Source organism: Pelobates fuscus, chromosome 9 (assembly GCF_036172605.1).
Source record: "Pelobates fuscus isolate aPelFus1 chromosome 9, aPelFus1.pri, whole genome shotgun sequence".
In the NCBI taxonomy this organism is placed as follows: Eukaryota; Metazoa; Chordata; class Amphibia; order Anura; family Pelobatidae; genus Pelobates; species Pelobates fuscus.
The window spans coordinates 106,611,106-106,633,741 of NC_086325.1; the positions used below are offsets into that span (position 1 = coordinate 106,611,106).

General features: G+C 39.3%; 1 protein-coding gene across 1 annotated transcript in view; it reads left to right on the forward strand.

Moving 5' to 3' along the window:
- The window catches only part of MAPKAP1 (MAPK associated protein 1), a 180,254-nt gene that overhangs the window by 109,384 nt on the left and 48,234 nt on the right, over positions 1–22,636 (forward strand). The window contains exons 7-9 of the mRNA XM_063431062.1: positions 1,842–1,949; positions 10,029–10,169; positions 21,977–22,114. Coding sequence (XP_063287132.1) covers positions 1,842–1,949; positions 10,029–10,169; positions 21,977–22,114 — 387 coding nt within the window. The remainder of the gene's footprint in view (positions 1–1,841; positions 1,950–10,028; positions 10,170–21,976; positions 22,115–22,636) is intronic.

Genomic DNA, 22,636 nt, shown 5'->3' on the forward strand with positions numbered 1-22,636 from the left:
CGGCCCTGCCTCGGGCCCTGGAAGCAAGTCCTCAATACACAAAGTTATCCATCAAAAGAGAGGAATATAATAAAACACACCTTATAGCAAACTTTATTTAATCTTTAAAATAATAGATAGAACCATGAAGGGGTCATAAAAAGAGATGGTTCTAGAACATGTTACCACACCAAACTATATTTCAGGCCCTGGACCAGTAATCTCTGTGGTGCTTTGTTTTTTTCCTACTGGGGGAAACCTCTGATGCAGCAAGCAAAAGGTGAACAAATTATTTACTGTGTCAAGCAGACGGGCTCATTTACCAATAATTTGAGGAATTTGGTTTGAGCTGCAGAATATATTTTTGGGGTTTATATTTAGTAGACCTTAGTTCAGTGTCAGGAACGCTGTTCCATTCCTGGGCACAATGTTGAGATTGCTTTGTGGTCACTAGACTGCATTTTGCATCAGCCACCCTTGCCCATAGCCTGGCAGAGTGAACCCACAGCTAAATCTGTTCCTTGGCTATAATGAAGCATGTTTGTCTAGGAAATCAATCATTCCACTGGCTCATTCCTGACGGCCGTATTACTGCTTCACATAAACGCCTCCCGCAGCCACATAAACAAACTTGTTTCCTCTCGGGCCACTGACATTTTTAAGGTCTCTGTAAAGGGTACAGGAGGCCTGCAGTCCTCTGTGTGGTGTCGATGGGAGACCCTAGCCCAAGACCTGCAATAAATGTTACAGTCTAAGCACTCCCTTGAGCCCTCTTTCATAATGTGAGATTGTTAACCCCTGAGCTGCTTTACTCACTTACCACTGCTGTGATACCCTGATAAAACTTTACATCATAACTACAACAATTTATCAAAAATCTGTTTTGCAACATATGGCCCTTTAGCTGACCTGATGGTAATGTGACTTGTAGGAATGAAGGATGGCCAGCTCACATATCAAGTGACAGGCTAGATGGAACTATGTGAAATCCAATGCTATTGATATATATATAAAAAAAAAAGAATGATCTGTATGTATATTGCATGTATTCTAATATTTTATTGCTCATTATGGTTTTTTTTTGTACTAGAAACAATAACTGTATAACTGTGCACATGTAAGTATGTTTATTATTAGGGATGCACCGAAATGAAAATTCTGGGCCGAAACCAAAAATTCAGGATGCCGAAAACCGAAAATGACTCCCCCCCCCCCCCCCCCCCAAATGATTTTTTAAAAGTTATTTTCCTATAATTTTTTTAATATTAGACTGTTTTATTAATTTAATTAATCTAATATGAAAAAACTTCCCTTCTCTTTTAGTGGTCCCCCGCTCTAGTGTTCCTCTCCCCTTCCTCTTTTTTAGTGTTCTTTTCTCCCCTGTCCCAGTGTTCTTTCTCCCCTTCCTCCCCAGTCCCATAGTGTTCTCCCCCCCCCAACCCATAGTGTTCTCCCCCCCCAACCCATAGTGTTCTTCCCCCCTCCCCTGTCCCATAGTGTTCTTCCCCCCCCAACCCATAGTGTTCTTCCCCCCTGCCCCATAGTGTTCTTCCCCCCTCCCCTGTCCCATAGTGTTCTTCCCCCCTCCCCTGTCCCATAGTGTTCTTTTTTCCCCTCCCCTGTCCCATAGTGTTCTTTCCCCCCTCCCCTGTCCCATGGTGTTTTTTTTCCCCCTCCCCTGTCCCATAGTGTTCTTCCCCCCCCCCCCCGTCCCCCGCCCCCCGTCCCAATTTAAAAAAAAAAAAAAACGGGATAGGCCCATTTTCGACTGGAGATTTCGGTGCATCCCTATTTATTATGTAATGATTGATTTATAATACAGTATTCTCTAATCTACTTTTCCTTCTCTGTTTGTGTTTAAGGTCCTCAGTATAGACTGGAGAAGCAGAACCAGCCTAATATTCCTGTGGATTTGGACAGCACGTTGGATAGTCAAAGTTCCCTGGAGTTTTGCCTGGTGCGAGAGAACAGTATGTGGCTATTTACCCTATTACGGACTAGGTTTATTTCTGTATTCCCTCTAAGAACCTTTAAGAACTGTTTAATTGTATTGGGGATCCCAACCCAGCACAAGATCCATTTGCTAGGATTATATGTACGTGAAATGTGGTTGATCAGCTCAGCCTGTAAATAAGCATCAGCAGCCTGTTTATCTCGGTCATGACGGATCTATGCAGAGGGTCTGACTCCCGCACTGCTGAAATGAGAATCTTTAGATAACTGATGGAAATGGTCGTGAGCAAATGGAAACTGAATCCATTATGCACTTGTGCAAATCACATTCAAGATCAATGTTTTGCTTAATACACAATGCCCATCACTGTATTCAAACCACACATATTTGTATTAAAGCAGATCGGTCATTTCTCTTGAAATTACACCATTTGATAGAATATTGAAAACCACCTTTATCTTTTTTTTGTTTTCATTTTAAGCTCTGTTTTCTTTAAAATGTAAATTCATTATTTGATAATTGACATCATGCTCCAGTTCCGTCCAGGCAGAGCCAGGGCACACATTGCATTGGAGAAGGAAAACCAAACAATGTTTCTGCTTCTCTGTCTTTTTTTATGCTCTCTTTATGCTGAGTGACAGATGCAAACAGCAGGGTGTGAAACCGTGATTGACAGGGAGCCAGAATGGAAGCACTCAGTTCCAGGATGGAACTTAATACAACAAATTTAATTGTATTTTTGAGACCTCAAGAACATGTATTTGTTAAATATAAGGGGTAAGAATCACTTTAAAAATCCCGGAAAGTGACATTTCCCCTTTAACTACATTCTACACAACACAGTGAGTGTATTTTATTTTACAAATGGCAGACAAGTGACTGGATCTATATAAAATGCAGAGCAGCAAGTGCGTCTGCAAAATTCACAGAGAGGTGAAAGCATTTGCATTATACACAGAACAGTTTTCTGTATTAAAAGCAAAGCTATGAATCTCTGTATTACAGAATGCAGAGGAGTACGATTATCTGTGCTACATGGAGAGCAATGATTGTGTCTGTATTAGACACAGAACAGTACATATATCTATATTATATGGAGAGCAGTGTTTATATCTGTATTCTACACGGCGCTGCGTGTTTTAGGCAAAGGGTATTTATTATTTTACAGAAAAGTAATATCTGTGTAATATACAGAGAAATTAGTGCATGCGTGCGATATTATATGCCAATATATGTAGATCTATCTATCTATCACAATAAACTCCATGTATTTTATATTGATAGTTTTAAACAGAGAAATATGTGCTGCCTCTCAGCTATTAATGTATCATTATACACAGTGAAGCACCTGTGTGTATCCATCATTTTATACACCTGTCCTGTTCCCCAAATATAGTAGAGATTTACTATCATTGCATTCAGCCCTTTCCACCCTTTAAAATGCAAGTTGTGCAGAAGCGCATCCTCTCCACGGCTAATTGAATTTTATATCCTGCCGCTTGCTTTCCACGATGCTCCCCTCCTCTTCTGATCATTAAGAACTAATTAGTATTCAAGGGAAATTGGTCTTAATATATTAAAATTGGTTAAGTGCCTTTAGACCTGTTTCAAAAGCCAGTGTCTTATTGGGAACTGTGACTAGGGACTGGGTGTATGTAATTAATTGAATTACAATTAAGAATTTTCATTAAGCAAAATACCAGTACATTAAAATGATAAGCCGCCATGTTCTCTGCCTGTTAAACTTCTATCTGCTGAAGGCAATGTTGCACGTATTATATCTGTATATAACATATCTTCTCCCATTGGTTCTGTCAGAAGCAATTCTGAACAAAGCCAGCCTTAGGAGTGTGCAAGCTGTGGGGCAGCACACAGCGAACCATGGCATCACGAGCGCCCAGCGGCTGACAAAGCTTGCATACGCAGGGGCAGGTCTACATTTCCTGCTGTGTGCTGGTTGCTACTCACTTGTTCTCTCCTTTTCGTGCGGACCAGTGGCACAATGGCAGAGCTTCTAAAAAGCTTGGAACCGCGGTCTAAACCTATTGCCTGTTTACTGCAGCAGGGTTGGCCTTAAGGTTGTGCACGCTGTGCAGCCGCACAATGCGCCATGGTAGCAGTTGCGTCAGGCTGCTAACACAGCTTGCATATGTAAGGGCTGGTCTACATTTGCCCCTGCTGTGTGTTGGTTGCTGAGGCATATATATCATACAGCCAACATATAGCATACCTATCACAGACAGACAACACACACATACACACATTACATCATATTATTGTGATATTTATACAGTAGAGCCCTGTTTTACAAAATGCACAATACTCTGTGTTTAAAGTTGAGTAGCTAGGGGGCGGAGCCTAACCGCTGTGCTGGACGGACGTGTTTAACATCAGCTCCTGATATACACGACAAAATAAGAGCCATAATCCCCGAAATTAAGCAATTTCACACACCAAAAGGCACAAGCGGTATAGGGGGAACCCGGGGGGCACCAGAAGACTCCAAAAACGACATACATACTGCCCGGGATCCCGCAACAAGCAAACGAGGCCTGTCTGCGGCCGAGCCGGGGAGAGGCGGCCGCTCTCCTGGACGGTAAAACCACGGACGGATCCCTCGTGCACAATTTTTCATGCTAGCCAGGATTCAGCAATTGTGTTTCTCATCTTAGAGATCTATCACACAGGGCTAACTTGTGTCCCTTGAGCATTATTGGATCCTTTAAAACGTGCATCTCCATTAGACATTCAGAGACCTAACCAAAAGAAATGTTACTGTTAATATGTTTAGCATGTAATTTAGGCATGGACTTTACTGTAGACTTATGTCACAAAGGACTAGATAAGCCTGTACCCTATAAACCTGACAACTAATAATAAGCCTGCGCACTCTCTTATGTGCCCAAAAAGCAATCTGGACGCACATACTTAGCGCGTAATGTCTCTCTTCTTTTATTAACTAAACAGTTGTTAAGCAGAGCGTTACCGTAATTTCTCATTGTTTGTTAACTTGTTATTTAGCATCATTTGTCCCTAGCATCATGAGGGCTATCCCCAGTCACCGTAAAGTTAAGTACCCAGCGGCAAGCGGCAACCAAGCATCAGACCTCACCTAGCTAGCTTATTTGGTTACTTACCTATTCTAATTAATTAACAATTTTCATGTCTGTCGTTTTTACACTTGAACCTCCAGCCTTGTTTCTCAGGCAGATGTGTATACTCCAGCATTCAATATACTGCAGTAGTCTCCTGCAAAGGACACCTAACCCACACACATACTAAACTACTGTGCATTTACTCTCCGCTAATGTTAAATGTTTTATTGAGCTTGTTAATACTTAAAAAAAAAATGTGCACACACTCATGCCATTGTCAAGCCTGTATGACTATATAAGTACGCTGTTGTGGCGTTTGTGAATGACATGTACCTACCTGCACAACAAAAATAAAGAATAAAAAAAAAAAAAGTTGAGTAGCTCGTTGATACGCAAATTGGCACATTACTGGTTGTATTGTTATGGAGCTCTGTGACATATTCAAACACTGCACATTTCTATGAGTTTTATTGTTGTGGAGTAATTATAAATGTAATAAATTCCCTATACACACTATACATGGATGAGGGAATGCAACCAGCGAGGGGCGCTGTGAAGAATTACCGCATAGGGCGTATGAAGGCCTAAGGCCAGTGCTGCTTATGAAGAGGAGTTTTTTTTTATAAAATTGTATTTCTCATCTGCTATCTGTTGTCATATATTTTTATTATTATTATTTATCAAGCGCCAACAAATTAAAAACACATTTATCAGCTGGTTAGACATAACATGATCTGCCTACCTCAAATTATAGATTATGGATTATAGATTATAAGCTTGTTTCAGCAGGGTCTCCCTCCCTTCTAAATATCCCCTTTCTATTATTGTAAAGTGCTACAGAATATGTTGGTGCTATATAAATGCTAATAATAATAATAATGCTCTGAGATGTTTTGTATAGCTGTTAATGGATAACCTGTTGGAAAAATGTCACTTGGATTTGCTTTGGTGGAGCTCCTTGACCATGGCCTTGAATGTAATCAAATTCTGCAGAACGATTTTCAGAATTCTGTTCCCATAACACTTTGTTTTCGGCACCCCTTCCTGCCACCATTAGTCACACTATGTGACAAGGTACCTGTGTTTACCACCCATCTGCACCTGCTGCTATTTTGTTGCAATTGTACAAACTTTAATGTTTTCTTTATAATCAATAATCTTATCTATATAGTCCCTATGATGACAATAACCTTGTCCAGTATCAGAGTTATCACCCTTTCTCTTTGTAGTGTGGATCCTGCTCACTTTGTTACTTCTAAGCTAGAATCTAAAATAGCTGACAACCATTTTCAAAATTTCCTTTGGCATGTTGCTTTTACCAGTCAAGTACTAGCAAGTAGTACAAGTAGATTGTTCGCAAACCTAACATCGTTATTGAAACTGTCCTTTGTTGATGTAAAGATTCAAATTAAGTCGTGTCAGACATTTTCCTGTATTTTATAGAGCCCTGTATCCAACTATTTAAAGAAAAAACAAAACATGTGGATCTTTACTTTGAGAATAAAAGTGAAAAACTAACAGTGCTTTGAATATGTACGTTCTCACACTGTTTAAATAGTAACACTTTGTGGTAGCACATTTTGTTTTGCATTCCGTCTGTTTGGATTGTGTTTGTAGTAGTTTAATTTAATTTAATATCAACAGCAACAGTTTGGCATTTTATCCAGTTCTGTTTGCAGTAAGATCAATCAGATTGGGAGAGGGCTCTCCTGTGAACAGCTTTGGTATTCCAAAATTGACTTCTGGATTATCTTCTGGATCCAGTATAGCTTTACTGTTATAGAATACTATGAACTTCTCATTCAAGGGCCTCATTCCAGGTTGTCTCTCCTAACAACTGTTGGGAGGATATGTCCCCAGATCAGATGGATCTGCTTGGCTTTTGAACCTGGTATTCTTCATCCTAACTCCAGAGGCGTTATGTAACAGAACATGTAGAAATAAGCAAAAAGAAAAATCACAACTTAATAGTTGCTGAATAAGGCCTTTTGGGGAGAGCAGAATCTATTAACTCTTAAGCACAACATGTTGTTCATCAAGCGTATGTCTGATTACCATTCAGGTTTAATATCTCGCTGTTAAATTGTGGACAAATTCTACTATGTCAGGATAGTGAAACAATTTGACAAAAAAAATTATTTGATTGTCCTTATTTTTTTTTGAGTCACTTGAGGGATAAATGAAACGTGGTGTGACAACTTGCCTTTTTCCCTTCTCATAGATAATAGCATTAGCAGTGGATAGGATAAGGAGACGATGATAGTGCTAGTTGTGCAAGCTGTGCAGCCTCACAATGTGCCATGGTAGCAGTTGCGTCAGGCTGCTAACACAGCTTGCATATGCAGGGGCTGGTCTACATTTGCCCCTGCTGTGTGTTGGTTGCTGAGGCATATATCTCATACAGCCAACATATAGCATACATATCACACACAGCCATCACACCTATCACAGACAGACAACACACACATACACACATTACATCATATTATTGTGATATTTATACAGTAGAGCCAAGTTATACAAAATGCACAATACTCTGTGTTTAAAGTTGGGTAGCTCATTGATACGCAAATTGTCACATTTCTGGTTGTATTGTTGTAGAGCTCTGTGACATATTCAAACACTGCACATTGCTGTGAGTTTTATTGTTGTAGAGTAATTATGAATGTAATAAATTCCCTATACACACACTTTACATGGATGAGGGAGTGCGACCAGCGAGGGGCTTGAGGGATAAAGGAAAGTTGTTGTGACAACTTGCCCTTTTCCCTTCTCATAGAGTATAGCTTTAGCAGTGGATAGGATAAGGAGACGATGATAGTGCTAGTTGTTACTGTCGATCCTTAGATTGGGTGGACGTAAAACCTCAAGCATACCATAAATAGTAGGAACCCAAGACATTCTAAGTGTAGTACAAGCCTAAATTGGGGTACCTGATGTTGTCACTGATACTAACCAAAGTCATAAATGCTAAATCAGGCAGTTATAATATCAAAGATCAAACAAGAAAATATAATAAACTGACACAATGCACACAAGGGCTTCTGAGATCCTCTATAGGGCACTGAAGGAATAAACAAAGAGGAGCCAGTAGTTAAGGATTCAGTTTTGGATCAACCTTAGTGTGCAGGCACGGAACGTTGTTCAGAACACCATTACCAGTATATGTATATTGGATATTAATAGAGACCATGTGAAAGTGAGCATCGTCTCGGTGGGTTATTAAAGTAAGGGGAATAGCTGAAAGCCTAACAGGCGTGTATAGTGCTAATACTATTTATTAAATTGGCATCCCAAGTGCCATTTCGCATATGAAAGACATTGTCGCATTGCCACACCAATTGGATTCCTAAACTTTCTGGCGCTTCTGGTGAATGTTTATCATCTTTCCTTAGAGATTCTTATCTTCTCAGCTTGTTGAATTTCTAGCAAATAAAAACACTTCTCACCCCAAATGGAACTAGTTGTGTGTCTGATGTCATCATTATCCTCCCTTCTAAAACCGAACTGCTTTACGACAATCTTCTTCCTTACCAGGAAAGGTTAAAGGATCTTAACATGTATAGCTTTGAGGAAAGACGAGACAGGGAGGATATGATAGAAACATTTAAATACATAAAGGGAATCAACACAAAATAAGAAAAACTACCACAACAAGAGGTCATAGTCTTAAATTAGAGGGACAAAGGTTTAAAAATAATATCCGGAAGTATTACTTTACTGAGAGGGTAGTGGATGCATGGTATACCCTTCCAGCTGACGTGGTAGAGGTTAACACAGTAAAGGAGTTTAAGCATGTGTGGGGTAGGCATAATGCTATCCTAATTATTAGATAAGGCTAGGGACTAATGAAAGTATTTAGAAAATTGGGCAGACTAGATGGGCCGAATGGTTCTTATCTGTCGTCACATTCTATGTTTCTATGTAACATCCTCTTGAGAGGCCTTGCATATCATTTCATATTAATCTTGGTAGTTGGCTGTTTAATGTTTGTAATTATTAGTCCCCAAATGTCCAGAGCTTTGGAATATATTGATGCTATGTAAACAAACATTAAAATTAATCCTGCAAAAGAAGGCTGGTGGTGTAGTTACTCACACATCACAAGACGCTTCCACTTAAACCAAACATGACGTCTTCATTAATCTATTGCAGAAATCCAGATATTGCGTCTCTCAGGTCTTTGCATTAGCCTATGTAGTAAGCAGCATGTCACGCTGTCTGTGCAAGAGGCTAAATCACTGCTTCTGCTATATTTTATACAGCACTTTATTTAAAAGCATCTGACTGATTATTTCCCGGCTCCCAGCGCTGGCATCACAGGGGCTATATTTAAACAAAATCCGTCAGAAACTCTCATTTTCAAATTGGTAGTAATCCAAAAAATCATAAAAAAGAGAGAGGATGTCTGGCATTCCGTGGTGTTATTTCTAAAGTAATTGACATTTTGGCTTAATGAGCGGTTACCTTCATTGTAACTAATAGCTTCAAGGGAAAAAAAAAATAGGGTGTTTGTAAAGAAGGATATACGAGGCTAGTAATGGGGCCAGTGGCAGCTTTATTGGAAAAAGTTGTTAAAACCCCACAGTGTCTAAATCATGTGGTGGAGGCAGAAATCAGGCCATTCACTCACCAAGTGCCGAAGTGGTTTCAGCAATCCTATAGCTTCCTTGTTGCTTACTGATTTGTAACCTGAGGGTCTCTTTTAACTGTACGTCCCCATATTTTACTTTTGTTGATAATATTTTTTCACCTCAAATTCAGGAAAGTTTTAGTCTTACTCTAGGTGTGTGATCATGGAAGGTTTTAGGAAACTCAGTGCTGTCACTGTTGACCCTCTGTGCAAAGTGATAAGTATGTGGCCTGCCCGTTGCAGTCTGGGGTTTTTGTACCTTTATATTTAAACAAATGATAATTAACTTTAAATGTGTTAGTAAATGTCTTGCTTATTTCACACCTGCAGCTGTTAGTGAAATACTATGTATTTATTTTGACCACAGGTTCAAGAGGAGAAGAGCCACAAGAGGAGGAGACACAAATAGATATTGCCACAGTACAAGACATGCTCAGCAGCCACCACTACAAGTCATTCAAAGTCAGCATGATCCACCGGTTGAGGTTCACTACTGATGTCCAGCTGGGTGAGTCACACAGATCATCTTTTGTTTCCACAGCAAAGCATTCTTTCCGCATATATCATTTGATATAGGGTAGGTATTTTAAAAAAGAATAATTGGAGAAACAAAACATTAAAGTCACTTTGTCACTTCCCATAATTTATAATACTATGTTTATTCCAGTTATTTCAAATATATGTGCTTGTGAAGACTGTAAAACAAAATTAAGTGTTGAAATTGACAATACTGTATTTAGCTGTATCCTGGAACTGAGTGCCTCTATCTTGGCTAACTGTCATCCCTTGTTATAAGCGCTGTCCTTTTCTGTCATTGAATATAGATTGTAGAGTGAAGATACAGAAACAGTATTTTCGTTTCTCCTCCTTTTACGCTTTGTGTGCCCTGGCTGTGCAAGGACTGAATGGAATTTCTATGTCAATTGCTAAATTGTGGTATACATTTAAAAGAAAAAAGAGTGTTTTATTCAGTAGTGTAATCTATCCAGCTAGCTCCAACAATATTACTATATTGCAGAGTGTTACCTAAATTCCTACCTTGCAAATTCATGCTACATTCCTATACTTATGCCCTCTCCCTTGCCAAGCAAGAATATTTTACCTCTCTCATCTCCCCCTACGCTCATGATCCCAAATGCCCCACAGTTAGTAATTTTGCATGTAATTTTATTGACAAGATTACCCAATTTAAGAATGCAAATTCCTACTCCCCACCAATACACAGCTTATATTGTGTTCCACTCTTAACTCCTTTCCCCTAGTCTTTGGACAAGATGTCTCTAAACGTCTATCCTCTCTCCCCAGCACCTGTCCTCTTTATTCCATCCCCTCTAATCCTACCCAATCTCTTTATCCTAGTATGGTTCCATCCCTAATGGCATCTTCCTCTCATCCCTCAAACATGCAATCATTAATCTTATCCTAAAAAAAGCCATCTCTTGACCCTACTTCTCTTTCTAACTACTGTCCCATATTGTTACTCCTCATCACCTGAACTTCTTGAGCAATTTGTGTTTACCAGTCTAACTCACAGTTTCAATACTAACTATTTAACCCTCTTCAATCTCGTTTCTGCTCCATCAACTCTACTTAAACTGCCCTTACCAAATTGACTAACGACTTAATTTCTACTAAATCTCAGATCATTACTCTCTCTTAATTCTCCTTGACTTATCTGCTTCCTTTGATGCGGTTGACCACGCTGCACATGCTATCTTTGAATGCTCATTTACTGTCTCCCTCTCTGCCCATCTCAGTTGGTGTTTCCCTAGATATCTGTTCTTGGTCCTCTCTCGTTAACCTTATTAACTCTTGGATTTTAATACCATCTATATGCTGACAATACTCAGATTAACCTCTCCTCTCCTGACCTCTCTCCTGCCCTCCTGGAATGCATCACAAATTGCCTCTCTTTAATCTCGAACTGGATGTCTTCTTGTTTTCTTAAAGTATTTTTTTCTAAAAATTAACTACTCATTTTCCCCCCATCAAATACCCTTCTCCATCTATCTCCCTGCCCCTCATTGGGACACATATAACCTCATCTCCTCAAACTCCCTGCCATGGAGTTACCTTTGGCTCAGGTTTTAACTTTGCTCTTCACATCCAGTCTGTCTCCAAATTCTGTAACTTTCACCTTAAATATATTGCTCGCATTTGCTCTTTTCTGACTCAAGATGCAACTAAGGCACTTGTTCATAATTTCCCGATTTAACTACTGCATGTCACTACTCACCGGTTTTCCAGATACCTGCTTTGCCTCTCTTCAGACTGTAATGAATGCTGCTGTGGGCTCATCTACCAGACTGACCACTACTTCCATACCTCACCCCTTTGCAATCATTACATTGGCTTCCTGTACTCTTCAGGATACAATTCAAACTACTTACATTTACCTAGAAAGCCCTCAATAACCCCACTCTTCACTATATTTCCTATTTACTCAACAAATACACACATTCTCATTCCCTTCACTCTGTGAGCGACCGTCTTTAGACATCTGCTTATTCCCTCACTGCCAACTCTATTCTGAAGTAATTTTCAAGAGCTGCCCCGTTCTTATGGAATTTCCTACCCCTTACCATCAGACTCCCCCTGGCCTCCCGTCCTTTAAGAAGTCACTGAAAACACCCCTTTTTAGGAAATCCTACCATCTTCCTGGGTGATGCTCCTCTCATTACAATTGCCAGTTTCTTCACCTCCATAGCCCAGGTCAATCTCCCTCTTTCTAATATTCGGTTCTTCCATACACCGCCTAGACTAGGTTATTTCAACAGAGGCATCTTATGCATCAATCCATCTGCCCATCTGACATGCTGTTATTCATCTTCTGTGTCTATACATGTAGACTGTAAGCTCATTTGAGCAGGGCATGTTCACCTCTACTTTCTGTTAACATTTTGTATGTCAACTACTTGCTGCTCATTAGACCCATTGATATGATAGTAAAGCCCTATATAAATCATAATAATAATCTCTAAGAAAGTCCCCCTTTTTTTTGCACAAATTGTGTTCATTTTCATAAGCTTCTACATAGTAACCGGTAAATGCAAAAAAAAACAAAAAAAACCCATGTAAGGACAAATACTTTTTTCTAACCTTGGTCCTAGCTTTAAGGATATACTTTTGAAGCATGATGGGTTTACTGGTGCAGTAATCTGCTAATATGATCTCATGGCATCAAGTTGGACATGTCTCATAAGATAGCCCAGATAACTATACAATAAACCCTTGTAGTTTTCTAGGCAGTGAATCACCGCAGGTATCAGTCACTCCAGCCTGACTGTCAAACAGAAACACGCAGACAATTATATCTGGGAAATCTACTTCCCGAGAGCTATTGATTCCCAGCCGGCCGCAACTATTGATCATATCGACCCTGTTGGAGCTGCTGAGAGACATGGATACAGCATATGCTCACCCAGACTGCTGTGCTGACTACACCTCTAAAGAGGTCATCACTGACCCCCTACACTCTCCACTTCTGAAATTGCAAATTTACCTCAGGGTACCTGTATCAAATATGTTAACAAGTAATATGCATTTTTTGTGTGGATGTGACGAGGACAGATGTACATTTTTTCTTTCTATTACGTAGGAGTATTACATTTCAGATGAAAGAGGATGATTACTTATGATATTTGAACTGAAGATGGTTTATATTCTTATCTAACAGCCAAGAGATTACTTTGCAAATTCTATCTACTCAGGTTCCAGACTTTTGTTCTTTATATAGGCGTAGAAGACCTGGGCACATAAGGTGGTATCCAAAAAGACAGAATTTATTTCAGGGACTGGTACAGCAATGTTTTAGCTCAATACCTGAGCCTTTATCAAGCCTAAACATCCATACGAATCCCATGAATTTATAGAATAAGTGATTAAAACAATTACAAGCATTATCCAATAGCTAGCTTATCAGGTGGAGATACGCTGTCCTCTTCAGACCAAAGGGCAGAAGTGATGTCCAAAACAAATGTAATAAAAATCTTTATATATAAAAAAAAAAATAAAAAAAAAAAATAAGGAGGCTCCTTAAAAGGTTCCAGTGGAGAAAAACACTTTGATTAAATAAAGCACCATTGATGGGTTTCAGGATGAGTCACTTCCGTGACCAGAGTTCCTCAAACAGATAAAGCTACTAAGGCTCTTAACGGTCAAAACGCAAAGGACGAATATTCACTAGTAATATATAAAACCCTTTTAGCAAGGACATTAAAAATTGTAGGTCAGTAAAGACCACAAGCATATGATACAGATGATGGCATCTATCTCAGCAGATGGGAATATGAAGCCCTATAATTCTCTCAATAGTTATGGAACACTATAGGGTCAGGAACACAAACATGTATTCCTGACCCTATAGTGTTAAACCCACCATTTAGGTGGCTTGCCCCCCTATAAAAGTTTAAAAGTCACCTTATTTCCAGTGCCGTGCGGTGCTGGCTCCACCCCCTTTGTGACATCATCAAAATAGCAGATTTTTAGCCAATCCAATGTTTTCCCATAGGGAAAGCATTGGATTGGCGGAAATCGGTACAGGGGCGCGGCCAAATGCCGTTTTGGCCAATCAGGACTTCCTCATAGAGATGCATTGAACCAATGCATCTCTATGAGGAAAATTCAGCGTCTCCATGCAGAGTGTGGGGATGCTGAGCGTCCGGGCTGCATTTTCAGCAGCACTGACCCAGGAAGCACCTCCAATGGCCATCTAAGGAGTGGCCACTTGGAGGTGTCCCTAGAGACAATGTAAACAGTGCCTTTTTACATTAAGCTGTAGTTGTTTTGGTGACTATAGTGTCCCTTTACAATAGCCCACTATTTATCATATTACATGAAAGTAAAGTGTAAATGTAAAATTCATGCAAAATGAAACGCTCCCCTCCCTACTTTGGTACATCGAAGTAGAGTTTATCTTTTTTCTAGCGTGCCCAACTCCAATATGGTGAGCTAAACTGCTTGTTCTTTCTATGACTGGATGGTAGCTGGTACTGCCACTGCTCCAATATAGAATATAAGTGTGAAAACTACACGTTACCTGGCAGGGGAAGATTGATGTATCTCAGCTCACTTTAACATAGATGCCCATATGTGTTGTGTCTTTGTTCTTGTATTTAGCCTGTTTTTATGCCTCTTGGCAGTCAAAAACTAGAAGGATGAAGAAAATAGGCACAACTGCTATCCTGGAATATTTTTGTAGATTAGCAGAAGTAGTCCTTGTTATATCAGACTTTCATGTCAAATATCTCAGTCTACCATTTTTGTGTAGTATACGATCACTATTATTTTTTAAGAATATAACGTTTTTAAGTATTCATACAGTACAGGAAAATATATCTCCTAAGCAGTTTCGTCTAATCATATGTCTGAAGTAGTAATTATACCATCAAGGATCATTAGTTCCTATGCACAAAATATACAGCTCCCCAACAGACTCGACTTTGGCCAGACAGTCCTGATTTTGGGGTCCTGTGCCTCATCTGGGGACACCAGCGTGCGATTATTGATCAGCACAGCGTGAGCACGTGATTAGACGCGCTTCCACTGTAAATGGGCACTAGAATCATAGAGAGAGCACTTCAGTAGCACTCTCCGCATGATCCAGTACATAGGAGCTGGCTGTGACGAACTGAGCCTCCTCACGTGTTCTTGGAGGGGCCTGCTGGCCAGCCTCTTACCTCAGGACTATGGGCCAGATCAGCGACTGTAAAGACCCATATTTTATTCGGCCTGGTTCGGCACTTTCCATAGAACCGAACGCTTGCTCACTAGATATGGTGTTCACCCAGATCGGGGCTATCAGGGAATGTAACTGTTGTGGGATTTTGTGTGTTTTAAGGTACTTTTGGGGTGTTTGGTAAATTTGTGTTTTTGTGTTTGGAGATAATTGAGTTTAGTATTATTGCTTGACTCAATTATCTCCCAAGCATAGGGGAGGGATTGACCTATTTTGTATGGGAGTGTCCTGGGCCTGAGAGCCAATGTGATTGTGTATTTATTTCTACTGTGGTTTAATCTCGGTTCCAGGGGGGAGTGCCCCTTGCATGGGGACTGTCATAAAAGGCCAGTTGTGACTACCATTAAACGAGATTTGTTTTACCCTTCATTAAGTCTAGGCTCATGTTTGGGGGATTGGAGAGCTATATTCACACTCTGGGGATTGCTATAATCACTATACTCCATGGGATCACAACACTTGCCATTATAAGAGCAGCCTACTTCGCTCTCTGGACAAGGAGAGGTCCACCATCTGGAAGCTGGAGCCTGGTCTTGGGTCCAGGGTGGGTAGAGGACAGCGAGACCCCAACCAAGGTGTTCCAGTGCAGTGCTTATGGTGCTTGCAAGTACTAGGAAGCAGGGATTGACAGAGGTACCTGGTCTAGGTGCCATGCAGTCCGTCACACTGGCCAGACAAGTTGTCAGCCTCTTCTCAGGTGGGCACAGTGACAAGATTCACATCACTGGGACCGCCAACGCGTCCTGATTTCATACCTTCCAATGTTGAGAGTTATGAACATATAGTGTAGACTTGTAAAGTTATACAATATACTTTTTCACTTATGCTCCAGGCACAGGGCACCAATGTTTGCACAGATTTGGGGCCATCGTACAATAGATTAGTGTGTGCTTTTCTAAAATCCTTCTGTCCTCTGAAATTGTTTTTTTCATTGTTAATTATGATAAAACAGCTGGTAAGATTAATAATTCATATTATGCGTTCTGGTTTCCATAGCAAAGCTACTTTAACATACGAGAACAAATGAAACATCTGAAAAGAATGAGATGATAAGGTTTATATACCAGACAAGGTTTGCACATTGCCAATTCCACCATAGCTTGGTTCAGGAGGGATCAAACTCTGTAGGACACAAGAGAAGGGAATACTGTATCCCATATACTGTTCCCATAAACTTGGTGAAGGGGGTCAAACTCTGTAGGACACTATTAAGAGTAGGGAATATTGTATCCCATATACTGTTTTTGTAGCTAACAGTTCAACTTTATTGAATTCCTTAAGTGTTTCTATATATTGTCACATGCCAGAGTTATTTGCTAAAACAGAAATTTGAAGTAAGTTTAACATTTTAGGCCAAAACAGCTAAAAAGGCTAAATTGGAAGAAATAAAATCTTAAAAACATCTATTCTTTCATTTTGGTTATTTTAGCCTAATATTTGAAAAGTGTTTTAAATTCCCAACAACTCATAATTTAATGAAAAACCTTGCTGGTATAAAGCCTTTTGTCCGCTGATTAACATGACAATTTTTTTGTTTACGGTCTTTTCACTTATTTTATTAGTATTTGTTGTTGGCATTTTACAAGTTGCAACCCCCGTCTGTGTGAGAGTTAATTTATTCAAGTGTGAATTTAAAGTGAATTTTAAACAAAGATACATAATGTTAGGTATGTGGGACGTTCTTGTGTGCATACATACATAATATGCCATGTAATGTCATAAATAGTTTGGGTAGCCATATGAAATTGTGAATAACCATTAAGAGCTTGTGTTACTATTGAAGATCTTTCTATTTGTGTTTCCCTCTAGAGGACTCCATATGTATGAATTTGATAGTTTGTTATATCTGAAATATGAGAAGTAGCCAACCCTTTCTACATTTATATTATGCTTACTCTCATATCTACATGTGGAAACAAATGACATGTAAATATGAAAAAGTGTGTACGGTACATCTCTATAAATGCACAAAACAGAATGCAGTTACCCTGTGTCTGGGAAGAGCATTCCTCATGTAGATACAAGATGTAATAAATGGACAATGCAGGGACTATCCACGAGATAAAAATAATAGAAGTTTGCACGCTCTACACATGATAAAAAGGCAGATGAGAGGGACAGGAGTCAGGAGCGGCTGGTTTCTTCCTTGCACAACTCCACGCCTGGCCCACTTGCCCCGTGTGCGAGAGATTGATGGCTTTGAGAGTGACCTTGGCTAGTAGCAGGAGCCAGTGATGTATGTACCAGGCTCTCTCTGCTAAATGGGCCCAGATTTGTAGTGCTAATATTCATGGGGACGCAGGCCCAAACTCACTACGGCCATAAATCAGCGACCACTTTAGGTGTCACTGCTGGTTTATATTCGGCTAATGTTGAAAAAAAATCTCTCCAGGTTCAAACATCCAGCATCATCTGTTCATCTGGAAGAGTTTGGCATCATGTTGTTGGTTGTTGTTTTTTTCTTTTTTCATTATTATTATTACTGTTAATATTTTTGTTTTGTTTTTGTCCTCCTCCAGGTGGTGGTTTTTGATAGAGGTAATTTCCTGGCCTTAACTCTTTCTGTGCCTCAGGGGTCAGCAGCAAATTACTGACTCCATTGGCAGTTAAGAAGTTAATGATGCCTAGAAATAGGTTCAGTGCACTGTATTGCTGCCAAAATTGAAATAACCGTTGCTGTTGCTGTGTGTTGAGATAAATAAATCTCTGCTTTGCTATATCTATTGTGAAAGAATTAATGTGTATAAATATGTTATACATACATACACACATTCATATCTATATCAAAATTATTGATTTATATATGTGTATAATATATATATACACACAATACTGTAAATATTAAAAGATCTGTTGTAATGATGTAAATTGACAAGAATTTCTGAGGGTTTAAAAGAATAGAAATTCCCAAACAACGTTAGTGCACTCACCTTGAGCTCAGGGAAGAGTGGTCAGATAAGTTACTGTTCCCCAGGTTACTGTTAACTTCCTTGGAACCTGTATATGTATATGAAAACAAAAATAACTTTAAGAATATGTGCCCGTTAATAAAGAGAACTCCTGCTATGGACCAACACTACTTGGTGTGCTCAAGTTAGATATAAGTAATAGTAAGAAAGAATAATCAATACATTTCACTAGTTCAAAAAACTGATGAGTAAATGTAAAGAGCAATATGTTTATAGACAGTAAGCTTAAAGATGATTAAGTGAAACATATTAATATAAAGTTAAGCAGAACAAAACTGTTTATTCTGCCTATTATTGTAAATATTTTAGTTATAAAGCACTTTATTAATAGAGAATGTGAAAATAATTATGATGTAGCAATCTGCACTGCAGATAAAGCTAAATAATACAACTTTCTATAAAGGTGCTTAAACAAAGTATATATCTATAATAGTTATGATGATATGGGTTATCTAGGTCTGTGATCAAACATCCAGGTGAAGGAGGAAAAGGAGCGGAATGTGTCAATTGTTATATCTTAGCTTTGATCCGGATTAGTGTGTAGAGCTGCAACACATTATCCCATGTCGTGGCAAATGCAGATTGTGCATGCTCTAGTAATGAAGTCCAAATACCAGCCTTGGCTAAATACAGAATGTCTACGAAAAACGAAATCCATTATAAAAAAAGAATCAATAATTAATATCCCTATTTGTCTATAGGTTCATAGCCCAATTGCTGTGCCTTCAAGGGCACCTATCTGTCATGTATGAAATCCTCTAGATCAGGGGTGCCCAAAAGGTAGGTCCCCAGATGTTGTAGAACTACAACTCCCATGAGGCTTTGCATGACTTTAGAATGTCTTTACAATGACAAAGCATCATTAAAGCTGTAGTTTTAAAACATCTGGGGTTTTTTTTTGGGCATCCTTAATCTAGATAAGGATGCCCAAAGAATTGTTATATCTTAGCTTTGATCCGGATTAGTGTGTAGAGCTGCAACACATTATCCCATGTCGTGGCAAATGCAGATTGTGCATGCTCTAGTAATGAAGTCCAAATACCAGCCTTGGCTAAATACAGAATGTCTACGAAAAACGAAATCCATTATAAAAAAAGAATCAATAATTAATATCCCTATTTGTCTATAGGTTCATAGCCCAATTGCTGTGCCTTCAAGGGCACCTATCTGTCATGTATGAAATCCTCTAGATCAGGGGTGCCCAAAAGGTAGGTCCCCAGATGTTGTAGAACTACAACTCCCATGAGGCTTTGCATGACTTTAGAATGTCTTTACAATGACAAAGCATCATTAAAGCTGTAGTTTTAAAACATCTGGGGTTTTTTTTGGGGCATCCTTAATCTAGATAACCTATGTATCCCTATACAACAAACAAAAAGGAGAGGTGACTGAAATGATAAAACAAATCTATTGTGTGCTACAGAGCCCATGTTAAGAAATGTCCACTAAACTCTATCAAATATCAGACATCTCTTTCTGCTGTTTGCACACCATTTCAGAACCCCTAGCTTTGCAACTACTGTGGTCTATTAATTAGGTCTCCTCCTGCTTGACGTAACAAAACACACTTTATCTGTATCCTTAGTGTCTATTATAAATATACCGTATATCGCTCGCCTCTTTCCATTTAGATACCTTATGTAGGTCTTTTCGAACCCTTGATAGTTGACAGCACTGATTTATAAACATAATAATTGTGTGCTGTGCATTATTCCAATTTTGTGTTGATTGATTAAAGGTTGTATTTTATCATCTAGTAAGGTTGGGAAGCTTGTCAGTTTTCTGTTGTAATTTTATGTTATCACTTTCCGGACTTCTAGTCAATTGTTTTTCCATACCTTCTAAAAGTCAAGGAAGAGACTCTTAAAATCTCTCTCAGTGGAACGTGTGGTGAGTCCTCCTGAGAATAGGTGGTCCAGGAAGCTGTAGGAGGTAGTTTGTTTCTCATCACCCGTTGAATTTGCTGGTTGATGAGAAACTTGCTGGAATTTAGAGAGGATTTTGGGACCATCTTGAATGAAACACGCAGAGGAGGTTTATCAGATTAGAGTTGTAAATCTGAAAAGCAGGAGACTTCAGTTTTAGGAATCTTCTTATATTTCCACCCCATCACCTCACAGAGGATTAGAAATTCAAAATCTACATATGTGCCTAAATAAAGTGGCTGATCTCATAGTTTCTCTCAAACACTTGTCTGTAGCTCAGCTGGCCAAGCCACCCCAGCTTTTTTTCTTTTCAATTGTGGGTTACTTGGCCACTTTTTCATATTACTCTAGCACAGGTTTTCCAAACTTTCTGGTTTCACATCTGCTGCCAGTGACACGAAATGCCTTTGTGTTCCTTTGTGCTACAGAGCTTTTCTATGTACATTGGGGCAGTTATTTTCTAAATTAACTGGATATATATACACACACTGTATGGAGTGGCTATAGCATCCTTATTAATGCAAATGCCAAGCAAAAAATCACGCAATTTCAATTTCCTTTCTATAGCATGCTAACTTGTTTAAAATGTTTAATCAGTTTTAGTCTTTTGTCCAAACTTTAGCAAGAAGAAGGTGTATGTTTAGTGACTTTGACCATTGTTTACTCGTTTCTACAAGATGTGGCTGTTTAGTGTGAAAACATTATCCACTGAGCAGCAGGGAAAGGTCAGAGGAGACTGGCCAGACTCTCTAATAAAGTGCAGAAGTCATCATTGAAGCATTTGGGTTATAGCAGCATTAGACAATGACAAATTCCATTCCTGTTAAATTAGCACAGGAAGATGAGGCTAAAGTAGGCACGTGATCATCCAATTCAGATGACTGAAATCTGGATATACATCCCCTGGTCTACTGAACCTTGCATTTTTTTCTGCAACATAGTACTACTAGGCCATGTGTCAAAGGTACAGATTGATGCTGGAGTTGTAAGGGTTTCACTTTTTATGGCCCTTAAAGGGATATTATATCTACCACAACTGCTACTGCTTTAATGTTATGAGGCATATAGCTTGTCCCTGCAGTGTTAAATCTGCCTTTTCTTTTACCCGGACAGCCACTAGAGGGACTACCTGGACAAAGTCCTGCAATCTTTGCAGGACTGACGTTTAGCGTCTCCTTGCACTGCATGGGGATGCTGAACATTCCCTATAGAGGATGCACTGATTCAATGCATTTCTATGAGGAAATTCTGATTGGCACAGTGCTATGATTTGCTGTGCATGCACATTAGTAGCACATGCAGCAATGAATCAGGGAGGGAGGCTGGCTGGCTAGAGAACCACTCATTTTATCTATGAATTTAAATGAATTAATGCATGAATGATTGATTGATTGAAACTACACACACGTGACTAGATATCCCATAAGCCGATCTTGGCAGGCTACTGTGGAATATACTCAGCACTATCACTGTAAACAGTCGGGGACCAGGATTTCATATCGCCACCACGTAGCTTCAGATTTGCTGCATAAAAGGTTGAATTCAAATAAGAGGACATTTTTCTTTCTTTTTTTTATTTTCTTTTTTTTATGCGTTTTTGCCATAATGCACAAAGAAGGGGTGGTAAGCAGACTCCATCTGACAACAATTACATTTATTGTCATCTTTTTTTTTTTCTCTGCAGGTATCTCTGGGGAGAAAGTAGAAATTGACCCAGTGACTAATCAGAAAGCCAGCACCAAGTTCTGGATCAAACAGAAGCCAATTTCCATTGACTCAGATTTGCTTTGTGGATGCGACCTTGCAGAAGAGAAAAGTCCTAGTAAGTGACAAAAGCTAAGATGTACATTAAATTGTTCTAAAAACAGGACTGATGACCCTTTAAAAAATTGCTGTTGCTAGGTGACTATACTGCTCAGCTTGATGGGCAATTTAATGACACATTACTCATGCTACTACCATTAGATCACTTTGTTTTTACATAGTGCTAGGCCTGTAAACCATTAAACATGTCACTCTCATTTAGTCACCTTCCATTTAAGTTGGGTTGACCTTTTACAACTAAATTACCATAACTAACGAAGAATATGTCACCGGCTTAACACAATTCCATGTTCAGCCTATTCAAAGACCAAACCTCTAATGTGTGGTTTCTGATGTGCTGTTAAATTCATGGCTATGCTATGCTCTGCATTACAGAGTGTAATAAACTAAAGGCGGTCTGAGCATCATTGGACATAATCATCTGCAGTGCCAACGTTAGCTATCACTGGTTTCATTGATGGCAGATGCTGCATAGTTTTTTTTATCTTGATCTGATCCACAGTTCAAAATGGGTCTTTCT